This window comes from Carassius carassius, chromosome 1 (genome assembly GCF_963082965.1).
Source record: "Carassius carassius chromosome 1, fCarCar2.1, whole genome shotgun sequence".
NCBI lineage: Eukaryota > Metazoa > Chordata > Actinopteri > Cypriniformes > Cyprinidae > Carassius > Carassius carassius.
Genome location: NC_081755.1, coordinates 35892123 through 35913888, shown reverse-complemented (window position 1 = coordinate 35913888; position 21766 = coordinate 35892123). Strand labels below are relative to the sequence as shown.

The following is a 21766-nucleotide window of genomic DNA, read 5'->3' as shown; positions in this document are numbered from 1 at the left end:
AAATCATATAAATATGTAACAAATCAGATATATATTTTTTATCATTCAAAGTGTATCTTTGTCAGTTCTTAAAAAAAAACTGATTGGCCTTTAAAAACTCAGAAGGCTTAAATGATCTAGAGTGGAGGTACTGATGAATGAAACAACATGGCGCACAAGCTTACATTCAACAGCACACAGCACACAGCTCAGTAGGTACAGCCATCTACAAGACAATCTCTCCTTAAAGAACTACTCAATTAAGGTATCTGACCTTAAAGTGGCATTGGATCATTCCTACTTGTTTTTTTAAACATCACTCCCAATAAAGCTGAAAAATAAACCCTAGTTTGAGGTTTTTATTAAGAACAGTAAGTGCGTTCATATTTTTTTGGTGAAATGATCACTGAGAAATAAGAGTAGACAAAGATCATTAAATCAAACACAACAACTAAATAAATTACCAATGAAAACAGAAGGTCAGTGCAGACTCTACTGCATGATATTGGTAAGATGATGCTTAAGCCACCATTAGTGGGAGATAATAAATATTGTAACAGATATTCTCAAACTATAAATAAAGATTAAATGAGAGAAAACAATTGAAATAAAACTAGAGATTTCAAATGTGATGCTTCTTTGATAATGAGAATAGCTTCAAATATTAATTTTGGCTTGGGATGAAGTACCTCATGCTCATGGAGTGATTTCCCAGCAGCTGTTTGGTCAATAAACAATTGATCACTGGATCAATGGTACACTGCACAGAGAAACTTTGTTCTTTGATTTTTCTAGTGAAACAAAAGTTGCAAGTATAATTGTTTTCATTACCTCACAATCAAACACTAGCAGCAAAGTGTGGCTTAGTGGTAAACTGAGAAATCTTCCAAATGAAATTTCAAACAAAAACAGCCATGAATAAATCAAACTAGTTTCAAACCTCCCACATTTTAGGAGCAAACATCATTTAAAGCAGCATTTGCAGTGAAACCTTTAAAATGTAATTGAAAATGGAGGGATACACAATAGCTGAAGATGGAGTGGTGTCATGTTCACACGGTGTGAGTGTGTGATCTCCAGGCCCACAGAAGAGGTACCTTCAGAGTCCATGTCTCGCAAGGTCCACTCTCAAAGGGCTCTAGTCAGTGTTATGTCCTGGATGAACAGAGGGCTCTTCAGCCCCTCTACTTTTCAGACCAAACCTGAGTCTTTGGCCATCTTGTAGAAAATTCCCTTCTTGGCAATTAAATTGGACGGAGAACCAAATTCTGCCATCTGGCCTTTATCGAGAACCAGCACCCTTTGAAGAAATCATAGAGGGAACATTTTTTAAGTATTATTATATAACAATTATAATATAGTGTGAGTGTAGTCTTTCAATTGTAATATACACATACACACATATTATATATATATATATATATATATATATATATATATATATATATGCATTTATATACATTTTTACAGTTATTATTATTATTATTTAATATTCTTGAAGTTTCATTATTTAAAAAAAAAAAAATGTATACCTAGTGTAGTCCATGATGGTGTTGAGACGGTGGGCGATGGTCAGAACGGTGCAGTCCTCAAACTGAGTTCTGATAGTGGACTGAATCAGATTGTCCGTCTCCATGTCTACAGCTGCAGTGGCTTCATCCAAAACCAGAATCTTGGTCTTCCTCAGGAGAGCTCGGGCCAGGCAAACCAGCTGCCGCTGGCCCAAACTGAAGCCCAGAATATCCAGTCAGAAAGTCATATCAGATGTTAATCAAATGATGAGTAAACATGGCTGAGAAGGGGTTTGTACCTGAGATTCTCTCCTCCCTCTGAACACTCATGGTTGAGTTTGTCAGGCAGGCCAGACACAAAGTTCTTGAGATGTGCGAGCTCCAGAGCTCTCCAGACCTCCTCATCAGTGTAGCCATCAAAGGGGTCCAGATTCATACGCAAGGAACCAGAGAACAGCACTGGATCCTGTGACAGAGAAAAAAGGTATTTAGAAATACAAAAGAAAAACTAAAAAGACGTACATTTTCATTGGCAAGAAAGCATTTTAACAGATTGAAAACTTTATTGTTGATGTCCTCAAATGAGTGACTTTAAATCTATGTTTAGGTGAATTTAAGTGTGGTACCTGAGGAATGATTGTGATTCTGGATCGTAGCTCATGCAGGCCCAGCTCAGCAATGTTGACTCCATCTACACAAATCTCCCCCTGAGACGCCTCGATGATGCGGAAGAGCCCTAATGTCAGTGAGGACTTTCCTGCTCCTGTCCTACCCACAATTCCCACCTAAGAAAAACACACAAATACATACATGGTTAACATTGCATGTTAATAAGGGGGACAAAATGTATTCATGAAGTCAAAGCTTGAGAAGATTCTGAATATTGCAATGGCTCAAGGCACCTTTTCCCCTCCCTCAATGTTGACCGAGATATCAGAAATAGCCAGCTCTAAGTCCTCTCTGTATCTCAAGCCAAAGTTGCGGATTTCAATATGACCAGTGGTCGGCCAGCCAGCAGGCAGAGTTGAGTGCTCCAACCTCCATTCAGCCTGTAAACAGAGACATTAATGCAGCACAGACCAACCAGATGTCAACAATCCATCTTTAACATGGAAACCAGAAATACATGAAGTTAACTAGAAAGACTTTCGGGACATTGATATGTCCTGCAGTGTGACATGCTGTAGTTCATCTAATATTATTTGAATTAGCTGACTGCTTATAACACTTCTATTTAGAAGACTGGGGCGGTTAGGATGTTTAAGCGTAATGTTTAAATATAAATGTAATTAAGTGTCATTTATTCCTGTGATGCAAAGCTGAATTTGAAAGCCATTGCTCCAGTGTTACATGTTCCCTAGATATCTTTGTCAGTGTGTGTGTGTGTGTGTGTGTGTGTGTGTGTGTGTGTGTGGACTGAGATACTGTATATACTGTCACTTTTGATCAATTTAATGCATCCTTGCTTTATAAAATTTCTAACATTTGAATGTTAGTATAAAGAATCAAATTTTTATAAAGTGTACGTAATCATTTGTAAAAATTGTACATAAAAATCACTTTTAAAAATTTGTCGAAATGACGGTCCATTTAAATTGAGATACTATTAGAAATAGTAAAAAAAAAAAAAAAAAAAAACCCCACAAACCCTTGACCAGTGATCAGCATACCTAATGGAAAAAAGACCAGTTACAAGATCACAGACATAGACTTTCCTTTCATGCATTAACACAAATTGTAGCCGTAGACTTCATTAATAAATGTCGGCAAAGAAAAAGTCCATGGAGATGTCAAATAAATTATTTAAAGCTATGGAAACTATTGCCACATTTTGTAGACCTATACTATCCCCCACTGCTCAATGTGTGCTACATATCCTCATCTCTCTAGTACAGTGTGAGATAAGTTAGAAAACAGGGCTAATCACAGATTGGACTCTACACAAGAACAGATTGAACACACACACACAATCTGCCTGCTGGTGCACTGACCTCTTTCTCTGTGTCTCCATATTCCTTCACCCTCTCCACGGCTACTATGTTAGTCTCCAGCTCAGAGGACATCCGCACCAGCCAGTTCAAAGATGTTGTGACCTGTGAGAAATACAGAACTAGTAAGGATTTGGCTGTACATTTGGTCTGCATCTCATCATTTTAGAAGTTAAACTGACCTGCAGCGCATAAGAGATGGACAGCCCCATGATACCTGGACTCAGACTGTCCCGGGCCATCACTGCAAAAAGTGCTGCAAATGTCACAATACAGTTGCCCACAAACTCTAACCTCACAGCCAGCCATCTGCAGAGACACAAAGACACACACAAATGATCAACTTTCCATCAAACTTAATGACATCTAAACCAGAAAACTGAATCTTCTGCGAAATCTCACCGGTTGGCTACAATGCTGGGGAAATAAGCTTTCTGGTTGTGGTCCACTCTTCCGTCACTCTCTCTGATGAAGCGTTCCTGCTCTCCAAATGCTCTGATCACACTGGTGCCCAGCAGCGTCTCGTTGAAGTGCGTGTAGACAGGAGAGCGGCTCACAGACTCCAGTCGTTTCAGTTGCCGAGAGGATGCCACGTAGAAACGCTAACAGAGAGACAAAGGCAAATGTTAGAGCAGCACCCACCATTACTACACTTACACTGAAGTTTTAGATTTTGAAACATTTCTATCTAAATGTTTTTTAGCCTACAGAATAACTAGCCTTTCCTAATAAGCAGCTGCGTGGTAAAATAACTGACCTGCACAAAGAAGTAAAGCAGGCCCAGCGGCGGGATGATAATGGCCACCAGCGGAGTGGCGATGAGGATGACAGCACATGAACCCAGCACATTAAACAGGGAGCCCATGAACATTTTAATGATGCTAGGGATGACCGTGTCAATGGTGTCTGTCTCTTTGGCAAAGCGGTTGACCAGGTTGCCACTGGGTGTGCGTTCGAAGAAAGACATGGGCGATCTCAGGACGTTGTAGAGCATCGTCTGGTGTAGGTAGCGGGAGGCTAAGATCCCACCCACAGACACCGACACAGAATAGCAGAACACTGCAATGCCTGTCAGAGAGAAAATGAAAAAGAAAAAAGAAAGAGAGAAATATGGCTTTTCAGAATCAAACTGGTTACTGGACAGACATGCTTAAATATTAATAAATAAAAAAATAAATCAAATGAAAATCACTAGATATGGGTATATTAATGACAAAAAAAATAATATAGAAGGATGCAGAGTTGCATAAAAATGCATTAGCTTAAAACATTTCTTACATTAAACAATACTCAAAATGTTACCTTAAAATGTAAGAAAAAAATTATGAAAATACAATCATTATTAATATGCAGCTATTTAATCACCTGTGAAATTGAGATGGTATTTAAAAATCTATATATTTCAGTAAATTTTGGAAGGAATTCGAAAAAGGTATTCCAATGATGTAATATTGTATTTAGAAAAAGAGACACGTTGGCACACCAAGAAATATTTTTTATTACAAGTTCTAACCAACATTGACGATATGCCTTGTAACTTCACTGTTGGTTTATGGAGCTTTGGTGTACCAACTTTTCCTTTTTGTGATTTTTGTAGTTGCACACTCTCACTGAGATTTCTGCCTTGCTGGATGTGTGCACTTATCATTTTTGCCGAACTGTCATTTCCAATCAAAATATTTACTGTTAACTGAAATATTAATGTTAAACTGAAGCCCCCAAAACACAAGCCCTGTTAAAGCAATGTTTTTATTTTACCGAATTACACAATTCAATATGGTTTTTAATTTTAAAGACATAACATAACGAAGGAATATACATTTATCCATGTAACTACAAGCTAATATAAAAAAATTGGTTGAGGAGGCTATGTAACCTTGAATACAAGTTGTCATTTTAAAAGCACGTGTTCAAGAATTTAAAAACGAAATATATGCAATAACACACAACAACATGAATGCCTCTTAAATCACCTTGTGTGAGTCCGAAGGCTCCATACACCCCTAAACGCATCTCTCTGTTGGGCTGTGTGTTGTTGATAACAGGGTCATCTGTCCAGAGACTGAGCCAGTAGTTTGAGCCCAGAGAGGACAGATGATGACAGAAGAACAGAAAGATACTGAAGATGGACAGGGGCAAGCCGATAGCCTTCATGTACTCCCAAAACACGGACAGCTTCACCTGCACAACACACAACATTCACTAAATCTCAAATTCAGATGGAAATAGGAACCATGATCTCACATCCTGACATAGCGGGATGGCTGACTCATACCCTGCCAGTGTTGGCCTTGTCAGCCTCAGTCAGTCGGGAAGCTTCTGTGGATTTGGTCTTCTTTGCGGCCGCAGCATCACTGGCTTCAGTTTTGCCTGCTGCATTAAGAGAGATCTGACTCTGCCTACAGGACACAGAGATAGAGCAGGCTAGCAAATAATGTCTAAATTCTATTAGTTAAATGTTTAATGGTTGTTACATATAAGACAGAGTCTTTATCAACCATAACACATTTTTAGTCATTTTTAGTATCTAGCACAAATGAGTGTGTGATGCAGTAAGGTTTTGTTCTTGTTTTTTTATCTGTCAAACAGATGGACAGCATGTGAAATGACTGATTCAGTGACTCAGGATTTGGTCACAATGTTTCTCAAACTCACAAATGAAATTATCAGTGAATAACCAGTTATAATTCCACCGGTTTCTCACACAAATCTATCATGAGATTCAGAAGACAAATGCAGAAAGCAATGCGCAAATTAGGAAAGACAAAATGTCTCGTCACTAGTGATTCATCATGTTGCAACATGTCTAGACGCAGTGTTTATTCGTGAATCGGGAAAGGTATTCGGTCTCTCTTACCCCAACACAGCAGCAGGGCCCCCATTCTCAAGTCCTTTCCGTGGAACTGCTTCTGTGGATCAGAAAATATGGTAACACTTTATTTTACGGTTACAAAATATTAGTTGCTTATTACTAATAACTGACTTTTCTCTCCATAAATCAGGTAGGATTAGGGATGTAGAATAAGGCATTAATATGTGCTTAATTAGCACCAATACATGGCTAATATTCTATTAATATGCATACTAATAAGCAACTAATAGATGTAACCATAAAATAAACGGTTACCGAAAATATATCCTACAATACACAGAATTACATGCATATCTTCCTGTAAGCTTCATACTTTTCCATGCCCATACCAATGACTCCTTAAACTATTCTGTTACAGAAGACAAGCTTTCTCATAATTATCTATAAATCATGTCAATCAAAAGCAATCAAAAATCAATCAAAATTTTGTGATCAAGCAGCAACTAAAACACAAGGCCGGACTTGAGTACAAACATGCCTAGATTTAATGTGGCAGTAAAAGGCAATCGTAATTTGCTTCGAAGCAACCACATATCTCAAGTCAGCTGAAATGAAACCCAGTCTATCAAAACTGTAGACACTAAATCAATGAACACGTTTACATGCACACCAGTAAGCTGATAAGTCACAAATATCAGCTTATTAAAATATCCAGTTTTCCCCGTTTACACACATCAGTAACCTGACAACGCAAGTAAGCTGTGTTTACATGACTTCATTAATAAATCAGGTTATTTCCCTGTAGGGACGTCAAAATATAATCATTTGCTCATCTGACTCAGAGTAGGCATATTCCATACATTTGTCAGTTGTGATGTTAAATTAAACCTGCAACATGTCAGCTTGCAACTATATTATCCTCTCATGCAGTTATAAAAGCAGTACTGTGACTGATCCACTTCTAATACTACTGCACGAGAGGAGAACACTTTTATCACTTTCTGAGTCATGAAAAAGTCTGCTTTTGTTCAATATTTCCTGCTTTCTTTACTGCAAGACATTTGCTCGGTCTAGATGTGCTTAAATCTGCATTAAGGATGCGTTCCTGTCACGAATCACACACGTGCACTTCAATAAGCCAACAGAAAGCTAGTTAGTGTGTTTACATGCCATGCGTAATCGGAGTAAGAGGCAAAAAACTACCTGCTGTGACCGGTTTATGCTTACGTCGTTTATGACCCCAAAAAAAAAACAGGTTATCGCATTTACATGACCAAATGCATTTTCGGTTTATTAAGCATAATCGGCTTAAGAATGTGCATTTAAATGCACTCAGCGTTTTAGGCTCAGAGGTGTGGGTTAAGGTTAGAAGGATCACCAGCAGGCTGCCCAGCACCTCAGACACATGAGGAACTGACAAAGTGACAAGACTGGTGAATGTCAAAGGTTTGAAACCATTCACAGTGCTGCATTCTAACCAAAATGATGAAAGCAAATGTCCTGCACAGACTACAAAGACATTTCCCTGGATATCTGAAATGTAATGATCTTATTTCTAAATAATAATAATAATAATAATAATGTTTAAATATTTCTATTTTGTCTTTTGAACTTTCCATTCAAAAAATACAAAAACAAACAAACACTTGAGCACCAAATTAGCATATTAGAATGCTAGAATTCAGCTTTGCTGTCGCAGAAACAAATTACATCTTTATATCTTGTCGTAAATAATTACAACCAAATTTAAAATGTGTAGTGTTGATAAATGTTATGATGTATTAATTGTCGTTACAATTATTTATGAGCTTGTACAACAGATCATAAGGTGCTCTACTAGGCATAATTAATGGACTATAACTACTTTTATAATGCATTATGCATGTTTTTTATTCATTTAGGTTTTGATCAAATAAATGCAGTCTTGGTGAGAATAAGACGCTTCAAACAGCAGTGTATTTTGTCAAAAAGTGTCATACATTAATTATTTAGTAAAACTCACATCATTGCATGGCTCTCAAGTGAGCCGAGATGGGATTCAATTCGATTTACTCCATCAAAATGAAGCACAGTGCAAAGGTCAATCTAAGCGTTATGAGATATAGTCCAATAGTAATGAAGTGGGAAAGTACTAAAACAACTCGGTGTGCACCTCAAATTTTTCAGGCCTCAAAGCAGGATAATAAGCCCTATTCTAACATGCAGTACAGGCAGGCCTATTTAATCTATATGGCCCAGGAACAAATTACACCCTCAAACCTTCAGATTTCCCTTTCTCGTCCTCTGCTTCCCCTCCCTCCTCTGAACAGCCAACAGAGGGGACACAACAAATAAGAAGAAAATGGAGACGAAAACACAGACATACAGACCAAAAAAAGATCACTACACAAAAATCACACACAATGTGAACAATAGTAATCATTTACAGTGAAAGGACAGACACATGAAAGAAGTTCAGATTTGAGGAGGGCAGCCTCACCTCCCACGGACTCCTCCTCCTCCTCCTGCTCTGTGTTGCTGTAGGTACGCAGGAAGTCAGCGAAAGCACCCTGTCTGCCCAGCAGCTCGGTGTAAGAGCCCATCTCTGTGATTTCCCCATCCACCATCACCAGAATCAGGTCAGCCTGGGGCAGGAAGCTCAGTCCGTGGGTCACCAGAACTCGTGTCTGAAAGAGTACCATGTGTGATGTGAAATGTCTATAAGAGGTGTATACATATTTGGATAATACATGGTTAAAATGGCCTTACTCTGCCCTGTAGCAACCCCTGAGGTCCGATGACCTTCTCAAAGATGTGTTTTCCCACATGAGCGTCCACAGCGGAGAGTGGGTCATCCAGCAGATACACTGCACAGCTGCAGTACACAGCCCTGGCCACACTCACCCGCTGTTTTTGACCTCCGGACAGATTCACACCCTAAATTTACAATGTCACGTGATTAACCCAACTGACTGCTATTTAAATCATGTCAGATTGTTGCATTCAAAAGCAGCCTGTGACACCATGCAGCATTAACCCTCAATCTATCATGCTTGTTTATGACAAAGTGTATGAATCTTTCTAAAGTCTTTATTTACCTTCTCCCCAATCTCTGTGGAGTCTCCTCCAGGTAGGACCTCCAGGTCTGGTAGGAGAGCACACGCCTCCACCACTTTCTGGTACCAGCTGTCTTTTGCCTCCCGTCCAAACAAAATGTTGTCTTTGAGAGTGGCGTTCTGGATCCAGGCCTGCTGAGGCACGTAAGCCACAGAGCCCTGAAAAACATCAGATACTCAATGCATTTCTTTATCGTCCTATTATCAATGATATGCAAATACACAGTGGACACCAAAAGTTTTGGACCACTTTGAAAAACTGATAGTTTTCTTTCATACTGTTCTTAAGATTCATTTTATCCTTAAATGTCTTTAAGGCATTGTTATTAATAAATAAATATAAAGATAAAAAGAATATAAAGGTTTCGACACATAATTAACCATTTCTAAATCAAATAAATACATTTGGGACATTGATCATGTGACAGTCAGATGTTCCTGCTTTCACAGAAGCACAAGACGCTTTTTGGAACATTTTCAAATCATGTGGAGTTGACGCCAATCAAGGGAACAAACCTAATACGAAGACATTACGAAATTCTAACTTTAATTCAAATTTGCATTACATTGTTATGCTGCTAATATAATGAAATGAAGTAATATTAAAGCTATGAATATCTATTAAAAAATTATAGTAGATTATATTTTAAACTATTCAATTATAATAGACGATATAGTGGTCTGAAATGTTTGAGCCCCAGTGCAAACACTACAGAATCTATTAAACTTTAAATACCACAAAGCACTTACCGCTAAAGAGCCACTGTTTCCACAAAATCATTTCAGACAACCTTGCAATAAAAGAAGCCCACAGCTTGTGTCTGTACCTTGATCGAGACAGATCCTTCTTGCTTCTGCATCTCTCCCAGCAAAGCTGAAAGCAGAGAGGATTTCCCTGAACCCACGTGCCCTACCACAGCAACAAGCGCCCCCTCAGGGATACGCACATTAATCCTGAAGAGACAGAGAGACACGCCGAGTCAAGAACAGATACAAACAACAAACAGTTCAAGCAACATGTGGTCAGAGGCGGCATTGTGTCATGAAGGTATAAAAGAGTTCATTCATCCATTGAGATTTCTTCATTCACTTCATTGTTGATCGAAGAGTTCAGGCAAATCCTTCAGAGTGTACTGATTGAATTGTACTCAGAGTGAACAATAATGCAAGTAAAATTACACAGTTCAATGAATGATTTGAAGTAAATGAGATAGAAATTAAGCTAAGATTTAAAGCAATTCAGCATTCCCAAATTTCATTCTCCCTCTCATTAATATCAGTGGAGATTCACCAGATTACATTTCTTCTGGCGACTGAAGCTCTCCTGTTTCGGGGTTCATGCACATGTACTTACCTGTAATGTCCTCAGGAGTCTGCTTCACTGGTTGTGCTCTATGTAACCGCAATATTCATGTCAATGCTAAAAGTCATTTTGATGCCTTCAAAATAACAACAACAACAACAACATTTGTGTAGAGTGCATAGAGCTGGGAATTGATAATGGATATTTAGCACAAAAAAATGTTCATGACATTCTGTAACATAAACGGTTCTTGAAGGTTTTCTAATGTGCAAATGGCAAACAAATGACTAATCAGTCTTATGTTAGACTTGTCACTGACAGGGTGTTTAAGTTAAAGAAACACATTCTAAATTTTTACGTACTTCAAATAAAAGTGTTATTAAAAAAAAAGTGTTGTTTGTGTTTAGATTTAACTAACTGTTGAGGGAAACTGGTGCTTCTTTAAAAGTAATAAAATAGTTGTACATGGAATCGTTCATCAGAATTGTGAAATTTCGTACAATTCCCATCCCTAGCGCTCTATAACACTGAACAAGTTGCTATTTATTGGATCACGTTGGGTCTTTTTTACATGCAAAGAAATTGGTGTTACCTCTTCAAAGTAGGGGAGTCGTCTTTAGACCAGCTAAAAGCTCCGTCCACAATCCTGATGCTGTCAGGAGCTGAATGAGCAGGAAACAACAATGAAGTATCTTAAGTGTAGATCAAAACACACGGGCTGTCTTTGAACCCACAGATCTACTGAACAGCTGCTACTCTCTCATACAATGCTGTTTTATGTCTGTCTGTGGAAACTGTTTGGGGACTGGAGTACTTCATCATGAGTCAAACACGCATTGAATACTAAAAAATACAAGCCACAAAGTACAGTACATTTGTTTAATTCCAGATTTGAACTGCTTGTGAATCAAATTGACTCACTTGCAGTGATGGCCGGCCGCTCCACATTGTCTTCATCCAACTCCTCATGGGACAGAAACACACGCAGACGCTTCATAGACACACTGGCCTGATGGAAGCAATACATTTCATAGTCATAACCATTTATAAATCACATGGCAAGTTCCTGGATTTCCGCGTTAACCATGCTATACCGAGAGAGAGAGATAATACCTGCACCATGCTGCTGATGACCATGGGCAACATATTAAGAGGGAAGCGGAGGATGTTGAACAAGGCCAGAGAAACGAACGCCTTCTGTGCATCCAAAACATTGTGTTCATCCATTAACACATATACTGCAAACGTGGAAAGGGCAACCTTTGTAAAAGAGACAAGATGACAAAAGCAAATGTCACTGCACAACCATAAGGGAACATCAAAAAAAGTGGGCTATAATAATGATGAAAAAGCAGAACTCAAAAGGCACCACCTACCAAAAACGGTGCACAGACCCAAGTAAAGGTGGACACAGCACCAAGGTAAGCCGTCTTCTTCAGCACACGCAATTCACTCTCTCGGATGGCAGACACTTTGTCTTTGAATGCCAGTTCCCATGCGTAGAGTTTAAGGACTTTAATGCCATTCATCACCTCATTCATAAGCTTGATCCTACTGTCCTTGCTTTTCATTTGGGCAACCTGTGGATGAGTGGGTCAGATTAACAAAGGTAATCCAATTAACAAAATTGCCTGCTGAGCAGGAAAAGAGGTAAAAACCTGGTAGGTTTTAGTTTTCATTGCAATGACTGCATTTAGAGGAACCATCAGCACCATCACAGCAACTCCAGCAAGCACAGAAGGACCCAGATTCTTATAACAAAAGAGCAAAAAATAAAAATGGGTATTAGTGATGTGTAATGAAACGAGCATTCAAGCCAAGACACCTTTGTGTAGGCACATACCTGCCACAGGAAGTAAAGGGCCAGGATAACCTGCAAAGGTGCTGACCAAATCATGTTGATATAGGTGATGAGGTCCATAAAACGCTGAGCATCTACAGACATCAGATTCACAATCTCTCCAACAGTGGATGTTCGTCGGGCAGCATTGGTAATGACCAAGGCCTTGACAAAATGAAGGAAAATATTATAAATCACTACTACTACCACCACCATTATTTATGTATAATATGTATATATATATGTATATATATATATATATATATATATATATATATATATATATATATATATATATATATATATATAGTACTTTTTAAAAAGGAATTTAAAAAAAAAATTAAGTAAAGCAACGAATTACTTTATTCAGCAAGAATGCATTAACCTGATCAAAAGTGACAGTAAAATACATCTATAGTGTACATTTATAGCATACAGCTGTGACATGAACAAAATACACTTCACAATATATTACAGAACAAATAATTGTAATTGTTTTCTTGATCAAACAAATGCAGCCTTGGCGAGCATGTTGTTCATACTTTCGAAAAAACTAAGCACTATGTGATGTCCGGACTGATTACACTATATTTTATGTATTGCACTGTATTTTATGGAAAACCATTTTCTATTTCTTTTGTCTTAAATTCATTTTAAGTCTATTTTTAAATCATTTTCATTTTCAAGTTCTTATATTGCTTGTTTTATTTTTGTGATTATTTTTCTTCATGACTTTTTTTTACTTTCTTTTTTAATTTCCATTATGTACGAAATGTGCTATATAAATAAACTTGCCTTGCCTTGAATGTGAATGCATTAACTAAGGTTAACTAATGAGGTCTTACTGTAAATTGATACCTATTGGTTTTATATTTCTTTTGCACTTTAATGTGTAAAACATTTCACTTTTATATATTTTTCTGTATTGCTTTGTTTTAAATGTTTAGTTATTTTTGTTATAAGAAAAAAAGTTATTTAACCTGTTATACTGTATTATGACCACTTTTTTAAAACAACATTTCAATACCGTGATAATACCGTATACCGTGATAAAAGCATTATCAATTAACCCCAACAGGAAAATTTGATACCGGCATATCCCTACATTTGACATGCATTTTTTGCAGTTTTTTTATCAATCAAAAGTCCACTTACTTTCCTGTACACGGCACCGACAATGGCCGTACGTAACCTCATGCCTGTCACAAAGCAAACATGGAAATATTTCTGCAGAATGAGGGTTTGCACACAGGCACAAACTAACAGCAAGGTGGTGTAGAAGTAGCCATGCCAAGTGGGGGCACTTGAATCATTCACAAACTGGATCAGTAGCCTAAGTTAAAAAAAGACAGAACTCACATGAATATAAATTAACATGTAAATCGTGCAGTAGAATGCAGTTCTTCTGGATTCAAGTGGGAGAAAAATTGGCAAACTGGATAAAGTTTCACTGCTAAACTTCAAAGGATTAGAAAGGATTTAAACATGGTCCAGAGCAAAATTTGATGGCACAACTTCTCAGCATGCCAAAACTCACTCTTCACTAGAGCTCTTTAAAGAGCCACAGCTGTTGTTTTGACAGAGTGGCCTTCCCACAGAGTTAAAGTCATATAAAGGCAGAGGGCACACTTGCACTTTCCCCTGCAGAGAACTACTGCTTCTGAGCTCAGCACAGATGGGAATAATCGCACGTGAAAAAAAGAAAGAGATGGTACTTATGCTGTATATTCATACCTGAGAATCACTGGCCCAACAAACATCAGGATGTCATGAATAATCTTATACAGAGAGCTGACGAGAAAGTATGGTCCAAAGGTTCTGCAGAGCGCGAGGAAAAGGGACGGCTCGCCAGTTTTCTGAAGGGTTTTTGCAAGCAAAATCTCAGACTCTTCTATTGGTTGTCCATCCTTCTTTTCTCCCCTTGCAGCTCTTTTTGGGGAGTAGAGTGTCTTATCTACTGGCCTAACACAAAAAGCATAACCCAATCAGAGGATTAGTCATTTTTGCAGCAAGCTGTCTACTTGAGAGAAAGAAAAAAAAAGAGTCACTTCTGACCTTTTGACCTTGTTGCATTCTTGGTCCCAGCGGCGCACCAGCTGTGGCACCACTTTTTGAGACTTATCCTCTGTGTTGAGTGACCACAGATCCTTCTCTTCCAGAGGCCTTTTATAACCAGTCACCATCAATCTATGAGGAAACAAGAGGAACATACATCAAGAAAAAAAAATTGAGTCTGAATACAAGCTAAAAATGAAGGATTCAGTAGACAGAAGATAGAAATTGATGAGATGAATGGGATCTAGAAATTACGTGAGCAAGGGAGGCAGTCATTTATTTTTCTCACCCTGTGATCCACCAGAAAGTGATTCTGGACAGGAATGACGCTCCTGACTCTGGACATGGATTCTGTACAGAAACATTCACAGCGCTGGCCATCAATTCAACATTCATATAATAAGGCATTCTTCTACCTTCTTTAAGTAAAGTTCACTAACCGAGTCTTTGACAGCCTGTGAAAAGAGCGGAGGCTTGTCGGACAAGCAGGCCAGGATCAGGGAGATGAGCACCATGGTGTAATATATGTAGAAAGTGGTATATTTGAACACATTCACACTGGCAGGCTGAAAGGAAAGACACACTTTAAGGGTTTTCTCAGTTTTCAAACAAACCTGCTTTGTTTTTTAATCTGTACTTTAGAACTGGCTGTCCTTTTGCAATTGATGATATATGTGTTTATCCAGTTTGCTCAATATCCTATACAGGTGCATCAAAAAAAAAAATTAATATATTCTAGATTCATTGGTAAAGTTTCATTATTTCAAACATTTTTGGTTTTAATTTTGATGATAAGAGCTTACAGCTCATGAAAGTCAAAAATCCAGTATCTCAAAATATTAGAATATTTACATTTGAGTTTCACTAAATGACCATCGCTACAGTCTAAATTTCAGGTATCTCTTGTTCTTTAAAACCACAATAACGGGGAAGACTGCGGACTTAGGAATGGTCCAGAAGACAATCATTAGGGCCTTTCGCACCGCGGGAACCTTTTCATAGTACCAGAACTAATTGTGGAACTACCAACTTTTGGGCATTTTTGCACTACCGGAACTGGGGGCTATTTTAGTACCGGATCGCCTTTTTCGAGAACCAAATTAGCTCCTACTCCTGAGCAGGGTGTGAACAGCATAACTGGTACTACAAGTGACGTAAGTAGAGACTGATTGGCCAGACACGTTCAAAAACACCCTCACCCGCCATGATTTAAAACGCAGTGTAAACCTGCTGTGTGAACTTATTTTGCAAGTATGATGAACAGCGATAGATGGACGGACGCTGAAGTGCAGGCACTTGTAGCAAATGTAGCACTGCCAGTTATCATTGGAGATTCTTAGTCCTCCTTTCTGTTCTTTCAATCGCTTTACAATATACGTCGGCATTCTATGTCCATTACTGTGAAACCTGTGAGACACAACAAAAACACAGCTCTGATCACAGTGTCCTCCATCCTCCTGTTGTAAGCGTTATTCTTCTTTGTTAACGTTGTTGAACACCCCGCACAAATGACATCGCTGTCGACCGGCTTACATCAAATCCTAGTACACGCTGTCAGTGTGAAGGCAACCCTTTAAATGGTACTGGGAAATAGTTCGCGCAAAATCGTCCCAGTACTTTAGTACTGTACATTTAGTTCTGGAACTAAAGTGGTGCGAAAGGCCCTACTGACACCCTCTACAAAATAGGATGGGTCATAGAAGGTCATTACTGAAAGGGGTGGCTGTTCACAGAGTGCTGTATCAAAGCATATTGAATGCAATTTTGACTGGAAGGAACGAAAATGTTTAGGAAAAGGTGCACAAGAAACAGGGATGACTGCAAGCTTGAGAATACTGTCAGGCAAAGCAGATTCAAACACTCGGGAGAGCCTCACAAGGAGTGGACTGAAGCTGGAGTCAGTGCATCAAGAATCACCAAGCTCAGGCGTCTTCAGGAAAAGGGCTACCAAGTAGACACATGCCGGTATTCGGTAATGCGATAGATCACGGTAATGAATATGTCCGATATTGTTATTGTGGGCACTTCTAAATACAGTCAATAATTATATATTACAAATTATACAGAATTTTGAATGCATTTTAAGAAAACTTTTCTCATCAACTGGTCAAAATGCACAACACAGCTGTATGCTGCTTGAAAAACCCGTGTGCACTTTGATGTAAACAAGCACGCATGAGAAGCACGAGGAACATGTGAGAGGCGGACTGAATGGAAGCACATTCACTCTATGACAGCAGATGGCGCTAAACTGCAGAAAATGCAGCCTTTACTCTGGAAAACCCATAAATAAAGCAGCTGCACTACTTTCTCAAACGTATTTGAGCAACATGAATATTGGATACCAGCAAATTCCTACTACCAAGTATAAAGGTAATAACCACTTCTGAAGCAGAAACATTGCCAGAAGCATCTTAGCTGGGCTAAGGAGAAGAAGAACTGGACTACTGCTCAGTGGACCAAAGTCCTCTTTTCTGATAAAAGTACATTTTGCATTACATTTGGAAATCAAAGTCTGGAGTTTGGAGGAAGACTGGAGAGGCACAGAATCCAAGCTGCTTGAAATCCAGTGTGAAGTTTCTGAAGTCAGTGATGATTTGGGGTACCATAACGCCTGTTGGTGTTGGTCCATTGTGTTTTATCAAGTCCAAAGTCAATGCAGCCGACTTCCAGGAGATTTTGGAGCTCTTTATGCTTCAATCTGCTGACAAGCTTTATGGAGATGCTAATTTCCTTTTCCAGCAGGACTTTAGCACCTGCCCACAGAGCCAAAACTACTTCCAAGTGGTTTGCTGAACATGATATCACTGCGCTTGTTTGGCCAGCCAACTCACCTGACCTGAACCCTGTATGGAATCTATGGGATATTTTCAAGAGGTCCATAAAACAACATTTATGGACATTAACAAACTGGATAAGTAGCCCAAGATAATAAAAAAAGACTGAACTCACATGAGTATAAATTAACATGACAATCACACAGCAGAATGCAGTTCTTCTGGATTCAAGTGCAAGAAAAGTGGGCAAACTGGATAAAAGCTCACTTTTAAGACTTCAGGTGTTATTTTCAAAGGATTAGAGAGGATTTAAACATGGTCCAGTGCACAATTTATTGGCACAACTTCTCAGCATGCCAAAACGTATGGAATCTATGGGATATTTTCAAGAGAAATATGAGAAACAGTCGATCAAACAACTGAGACAAGCTAAAGACTCAATAGTGCTTCAGCAGTGCCACAGGCTGATCGCTTTCATGCCACACCTCACTGAGGCTGTTGTTTGTGCTAAAGGAGTCCCGACCAAGTATTGACTGTATAAATGAACATACTTTAAAGCACTTGAACTTTTCTGTTTTGTAAATCCTTTTTTGATTGATCGTAGGAAATATTCTAATATTTTTTTACTTTCATGAGCTTTAAGCTCTACTCATCAGAATTAAAACAAAACAACGTTTGAAATGTTTTACTTTACATGTAATGTATCTAGAATATTTGAAAGTTTCACTTTTTGAAATAAGTTTCCAATTTTCTTTTTTACTTTTTGAGAAGCACCTGTATATCAATGATTATATATTTGTTGCTATATTAAAGATGTAGTAGTCAACATAGTACTGAGAATATTTCTTCTACAGAAACTGAAGAGTAGCTCTCAGTGTGGGAAGGGACAGGAAATGTAGCCTCTGCTGTGGTGCAGAACCCACGTGGTGCATGAGAGATCACGAGCGACAGAGACATTTTACACATTCATCCATTTACTGCATCTAAAACTGCTGATTCATTCATACACTATCTCTACTGTAAACAAATGTAATTTGAATCTGATTTGGAATCACTAATGAATGTGGATTGGCTCAGGTTTGTAAATATCTTATTACACGTGTTTGTTAACCATTCAGACTAAAAAAAAAACTAAATTACATCTGGATCACACTGAATTAAAAAAATATTTTACTACATGAACTGCAAAAAGTGTCAGTTTTAATGCAAAACTCATATTTACCTCATTCAGTGCATGCAGGATTTTGGAGCGAAAGGTGACTGTAGCGCACACTATGGTAATCAGCCAAAAATTGAGCATCACCCCTGAGGACTGGACCCCCTTCATCCGCTCATACTGGATCAAGAACGTAGCTAGCAACTAAAACACATCCAATTACAAAACACTTCAATTTTGTAAACATCAAGCTAGGAAAAGAACATGACTAGACAACTTTAAGAAACTATAAACAATATTATGAAATATGGGAGAATTTGTTTGGCTTGCTTCCCTTTGCTCGAGGCAAGAAAGCAGGAAACTTTCATGCCATTTGCATATGAAATCAATGCAGAGCGAAGAGTAATTGACAAGCAAAGTAGTTAAATTCAGCACTTCCTTTTGTGAAAGAACAGGTCTCACCATTGTAACGCCAAGCATTGTGGGGCTGACTAGGTAGACTGGGGCTACTGTAGCACCATGGCTTCTTTCCCAGAAAGAGTAGAAAACATCTGCCCAGCAGATAAGCCATAGGGTAAACCCAATAGCCTGTTGGAGGAGAGTCACATGACTTTGAAACAGCTGTCTAGGCAGAATTATCAGGAAACACACTCGCAGAGCACACTGCTACATAAAAAGCATTGTACCGGAATCCTTTTTGTTAATACTCACTGTTTTGGCTCTGTTGAGGTGGGTCATGCATATGTATCCACGGTCATTTCTTTTGAGGTATAGGATGTAGAATGGTGCAAACAGCCAGAGGTAGAGACAGGGTATCCAAAACAGCACTGTGTTCTGGAAACATGGTGTCAGGTCTGGATTGTATGTTTGCCAGGTCCGGTTCCAATCCTGAAAACATGAGAGGACAAAAGAGATTCTTTGGATGAAACTTAGAAACAAAGTAATAACTGGAGTAGACACAGAGCTCTAGGCCCCCAGCAAAGCACACAAAGATCTAATGATGTGTGCAAGGAACAAACACTCTTAAGCGGACCTTTTAAGAGAACCAAAGTCAAGCGCAATCTTTTCTGCCCAACTGAGCAAAGCAGAGCAGAGAGGCTTCTTGACAAAAACAAGTTTCCTTTAAGTAGTGACATCCAAAACATTCCTAAAAAATGATGTGAACCTTTTCTAACAAAGAAAATCTAATCTTGTTCTCTGTAGGGAGCATCTCTTCCCATAATCCTATCTCTAAGGAGGAATAATAGATCAATAAATAAAAGGCTGCACTCCTAAAATTTCAAGACCAGGACATGAAAGGTCCTTTACTTGACATTTGAGATATTGAACTAAATGCACTTGTACAACCTTACCAGCGGTCAAGAACACCACATTTCAAATTGATTATATGTCTGTTGTTGTTGTTTTTGTGTTTTTATTCTGAATGGATGTTATTTTTATTTATTTAAAAAAAATTTTTTTAAAAGATGATTAAAAAAAGGATATGTTTTGTTAAAAGAAGAAAAAGGACTGTTATGACCAGTAAGACTTTTTGCATTGTCAAAATGTAAAAAAACGTAACACATTTTACCCTTAATTTCTTGTTATTGTAACAAGGAAAAACATGAGAAAATTTAAAACGATAAAAGCAAATAATACATTATTCCAATTGTAAATTATGTTACAGCAGTATTTGCTGTGCCTTTAAATTACTGTCATACAAAAAAAGTTTGTTTGAACAATAAAGCTACACTTCACAAAATTTTAATGAGAGATTAAAAACATTTTTACCTCAAATTCCCAGTACTTTGACAAGGAAGAAAACAATTATTTAAACTTAAGTATATTTTGCACTAATTTTATGGCATGATTGTAATACAAAAGAGATTGATGAACTTTAAAAAAACAATGTTTAATAAAAATTACTTTGTTAAATTTCCTTTGTTAAATTTCCATTATTATTATTATTATTATTATTATTATTACTATTATTATTATGGGGCATGTTTTTTTGGGGGGGCTTTTCACCCTAGGCCTCCAAACCTTTCATTAATAATCTTTCATTACATTGTACCCTTGGACAAACAAAGGGTTAACAATGTAAACATAATAGCTGAGAGAATTTCAAGAAAAGTGACATATTTTCTTGGCATGCACTGTATGCATATGCATGTGCATGTTTTGGCCCTCTGATCTTGAAGGGCAAACTGTCTGCCTAAACCTGTCAGACTACAACTATTACTGATAACCCACTGACCTGTCAGACCTGGAACACAAATAAACAAGACTTAATTATTTGTAAATATGACAAATACATGAGTTCTCTAGTTGAGAGGAAACTACCTAGCATTAGAGGAATTAGCTAACCAAAAACAAGTCAGATCAGTGACAAGTCAACCCTTAAGTTTCACACTGTGATAACGACACATTTAGCAGGTGATCATGTTATAAATCACTCTTAAATTAGACGGTCACAGAGAAATATCAATACTGCAGTATTAAACTCCACAGAGAGTTATTTGCATATGGTAGTTGCTGTGTGGCTAACCGGTTAGCTTAGCAACAGTGGCTGCGTCTCAAAACCTACTAAGCTGTCTACCTAGGCAGCAGAATTCGGCGTTATAGTGGCATTCAACCCAAACTCATCTTTTAGGACCTGAATTTGATGCCTGAAAATGCTCTGACCCCAAAAAACAACCGTCAAAGCGCCTATGACGCCCCGAAATGATGCATAGGTAGACAGCTCGCTGTATTTTGAGACACAGACAAGTGTCTCCATGCCGCGGAACACAACCCGGTGAGCCTTAGCAATCTGTTGAAAACAAAATATAGTCGTAATAATACAGTTCACGTCAGTAGAACTGTTTATTTACTCACCCAAAATGGATCAGAACCGTCCAAACTACAGAAACTGTCAATGTCCATTCGCCCCGCAGGAAGGATCTGTTATAGTGTACTGGGTTTACACTGCCTCCGTTTCATAACCACTGCTCTGTGCGTGTTATGATGTTGGGGACCTGTGTAGAAGTGGGACGCATGAGCTGAAATATAGGGGGCGCTGTCACTTCATCAATTTAACAACTGACGCAACGGGAGCCACACACATGGCAAGCCGTTTTGACCCCCCCCCCCCCCCCCCCCCTTTAATTTTTATTTTATCTATAAAGTCATGACTGTACTGTAGGATAAGTCATTTTACTTTATGTAATGCAATAAATAGGGACAAGATGGCAGTTAAAAGCAAATCGCAATGGTTGTTTCACATGATGGA

The 21766-nt window shown here is 38.3% G+C and overlaps 1 protein-coding gene across 1 annotated transcript; it reads right to left on the bottom strand.

The window, feature by feature from the left end:
- Positions 1 to 176: 176 nt before the first annotated feature.
- abcc1 (ATP-binding cassette, sub-family C (CFTR/MRP), member 1) lies at positions 177 to 21529 on the bottom strand. The gene is made up of 31 exons (XM_059557459.1): positions 21373 to 21529; positions 19228 to 19404; positions 18979 to 19104; positions 18583 to 18720; positions 15024 to 15149; positions 14873 to 14934; positions 14584 to 14715; positions 14263 to 14490; positions 13684 to 13861; positions 12532 to 12693; positions 12347 to 12439; positions 12065 to 12268; positions 11802 to 11948; positions 11610 to 11697; positions 11281 to 11350; positions 10213 to 10339; positions 9368 to 9544; positions 9039 to 9206; positions 8770 to 8956; positions 6336 to 6387; positions 5754 to 5877; positions 5452 to 5659; positions 4236 to 4546; positions 3881 to 4080; positions 3661 to 3787; positions 3482 to 3583; positions 2393 to 2539; positions 2117 to 2275; positions 1790 to 1956; positions 1512 to 1706; positions 177 to 1279 (listed from the first exon to the last, which is right to left on the bottom strand). The coding sequence occupies exons 1-31, from the start codon at positions 21418 to 21420 to the stop codon at positions 1171 to 1173; spliced, it is 4539 nt and encodes a 1512-aa protein (XP_059413442.1). The 5' UTR covers positions 21421 to 21529; the 3' UTR covers positions 177 to 1170.
- Positions 21530 to 21766: the final 237 nt, after the last annotated feature.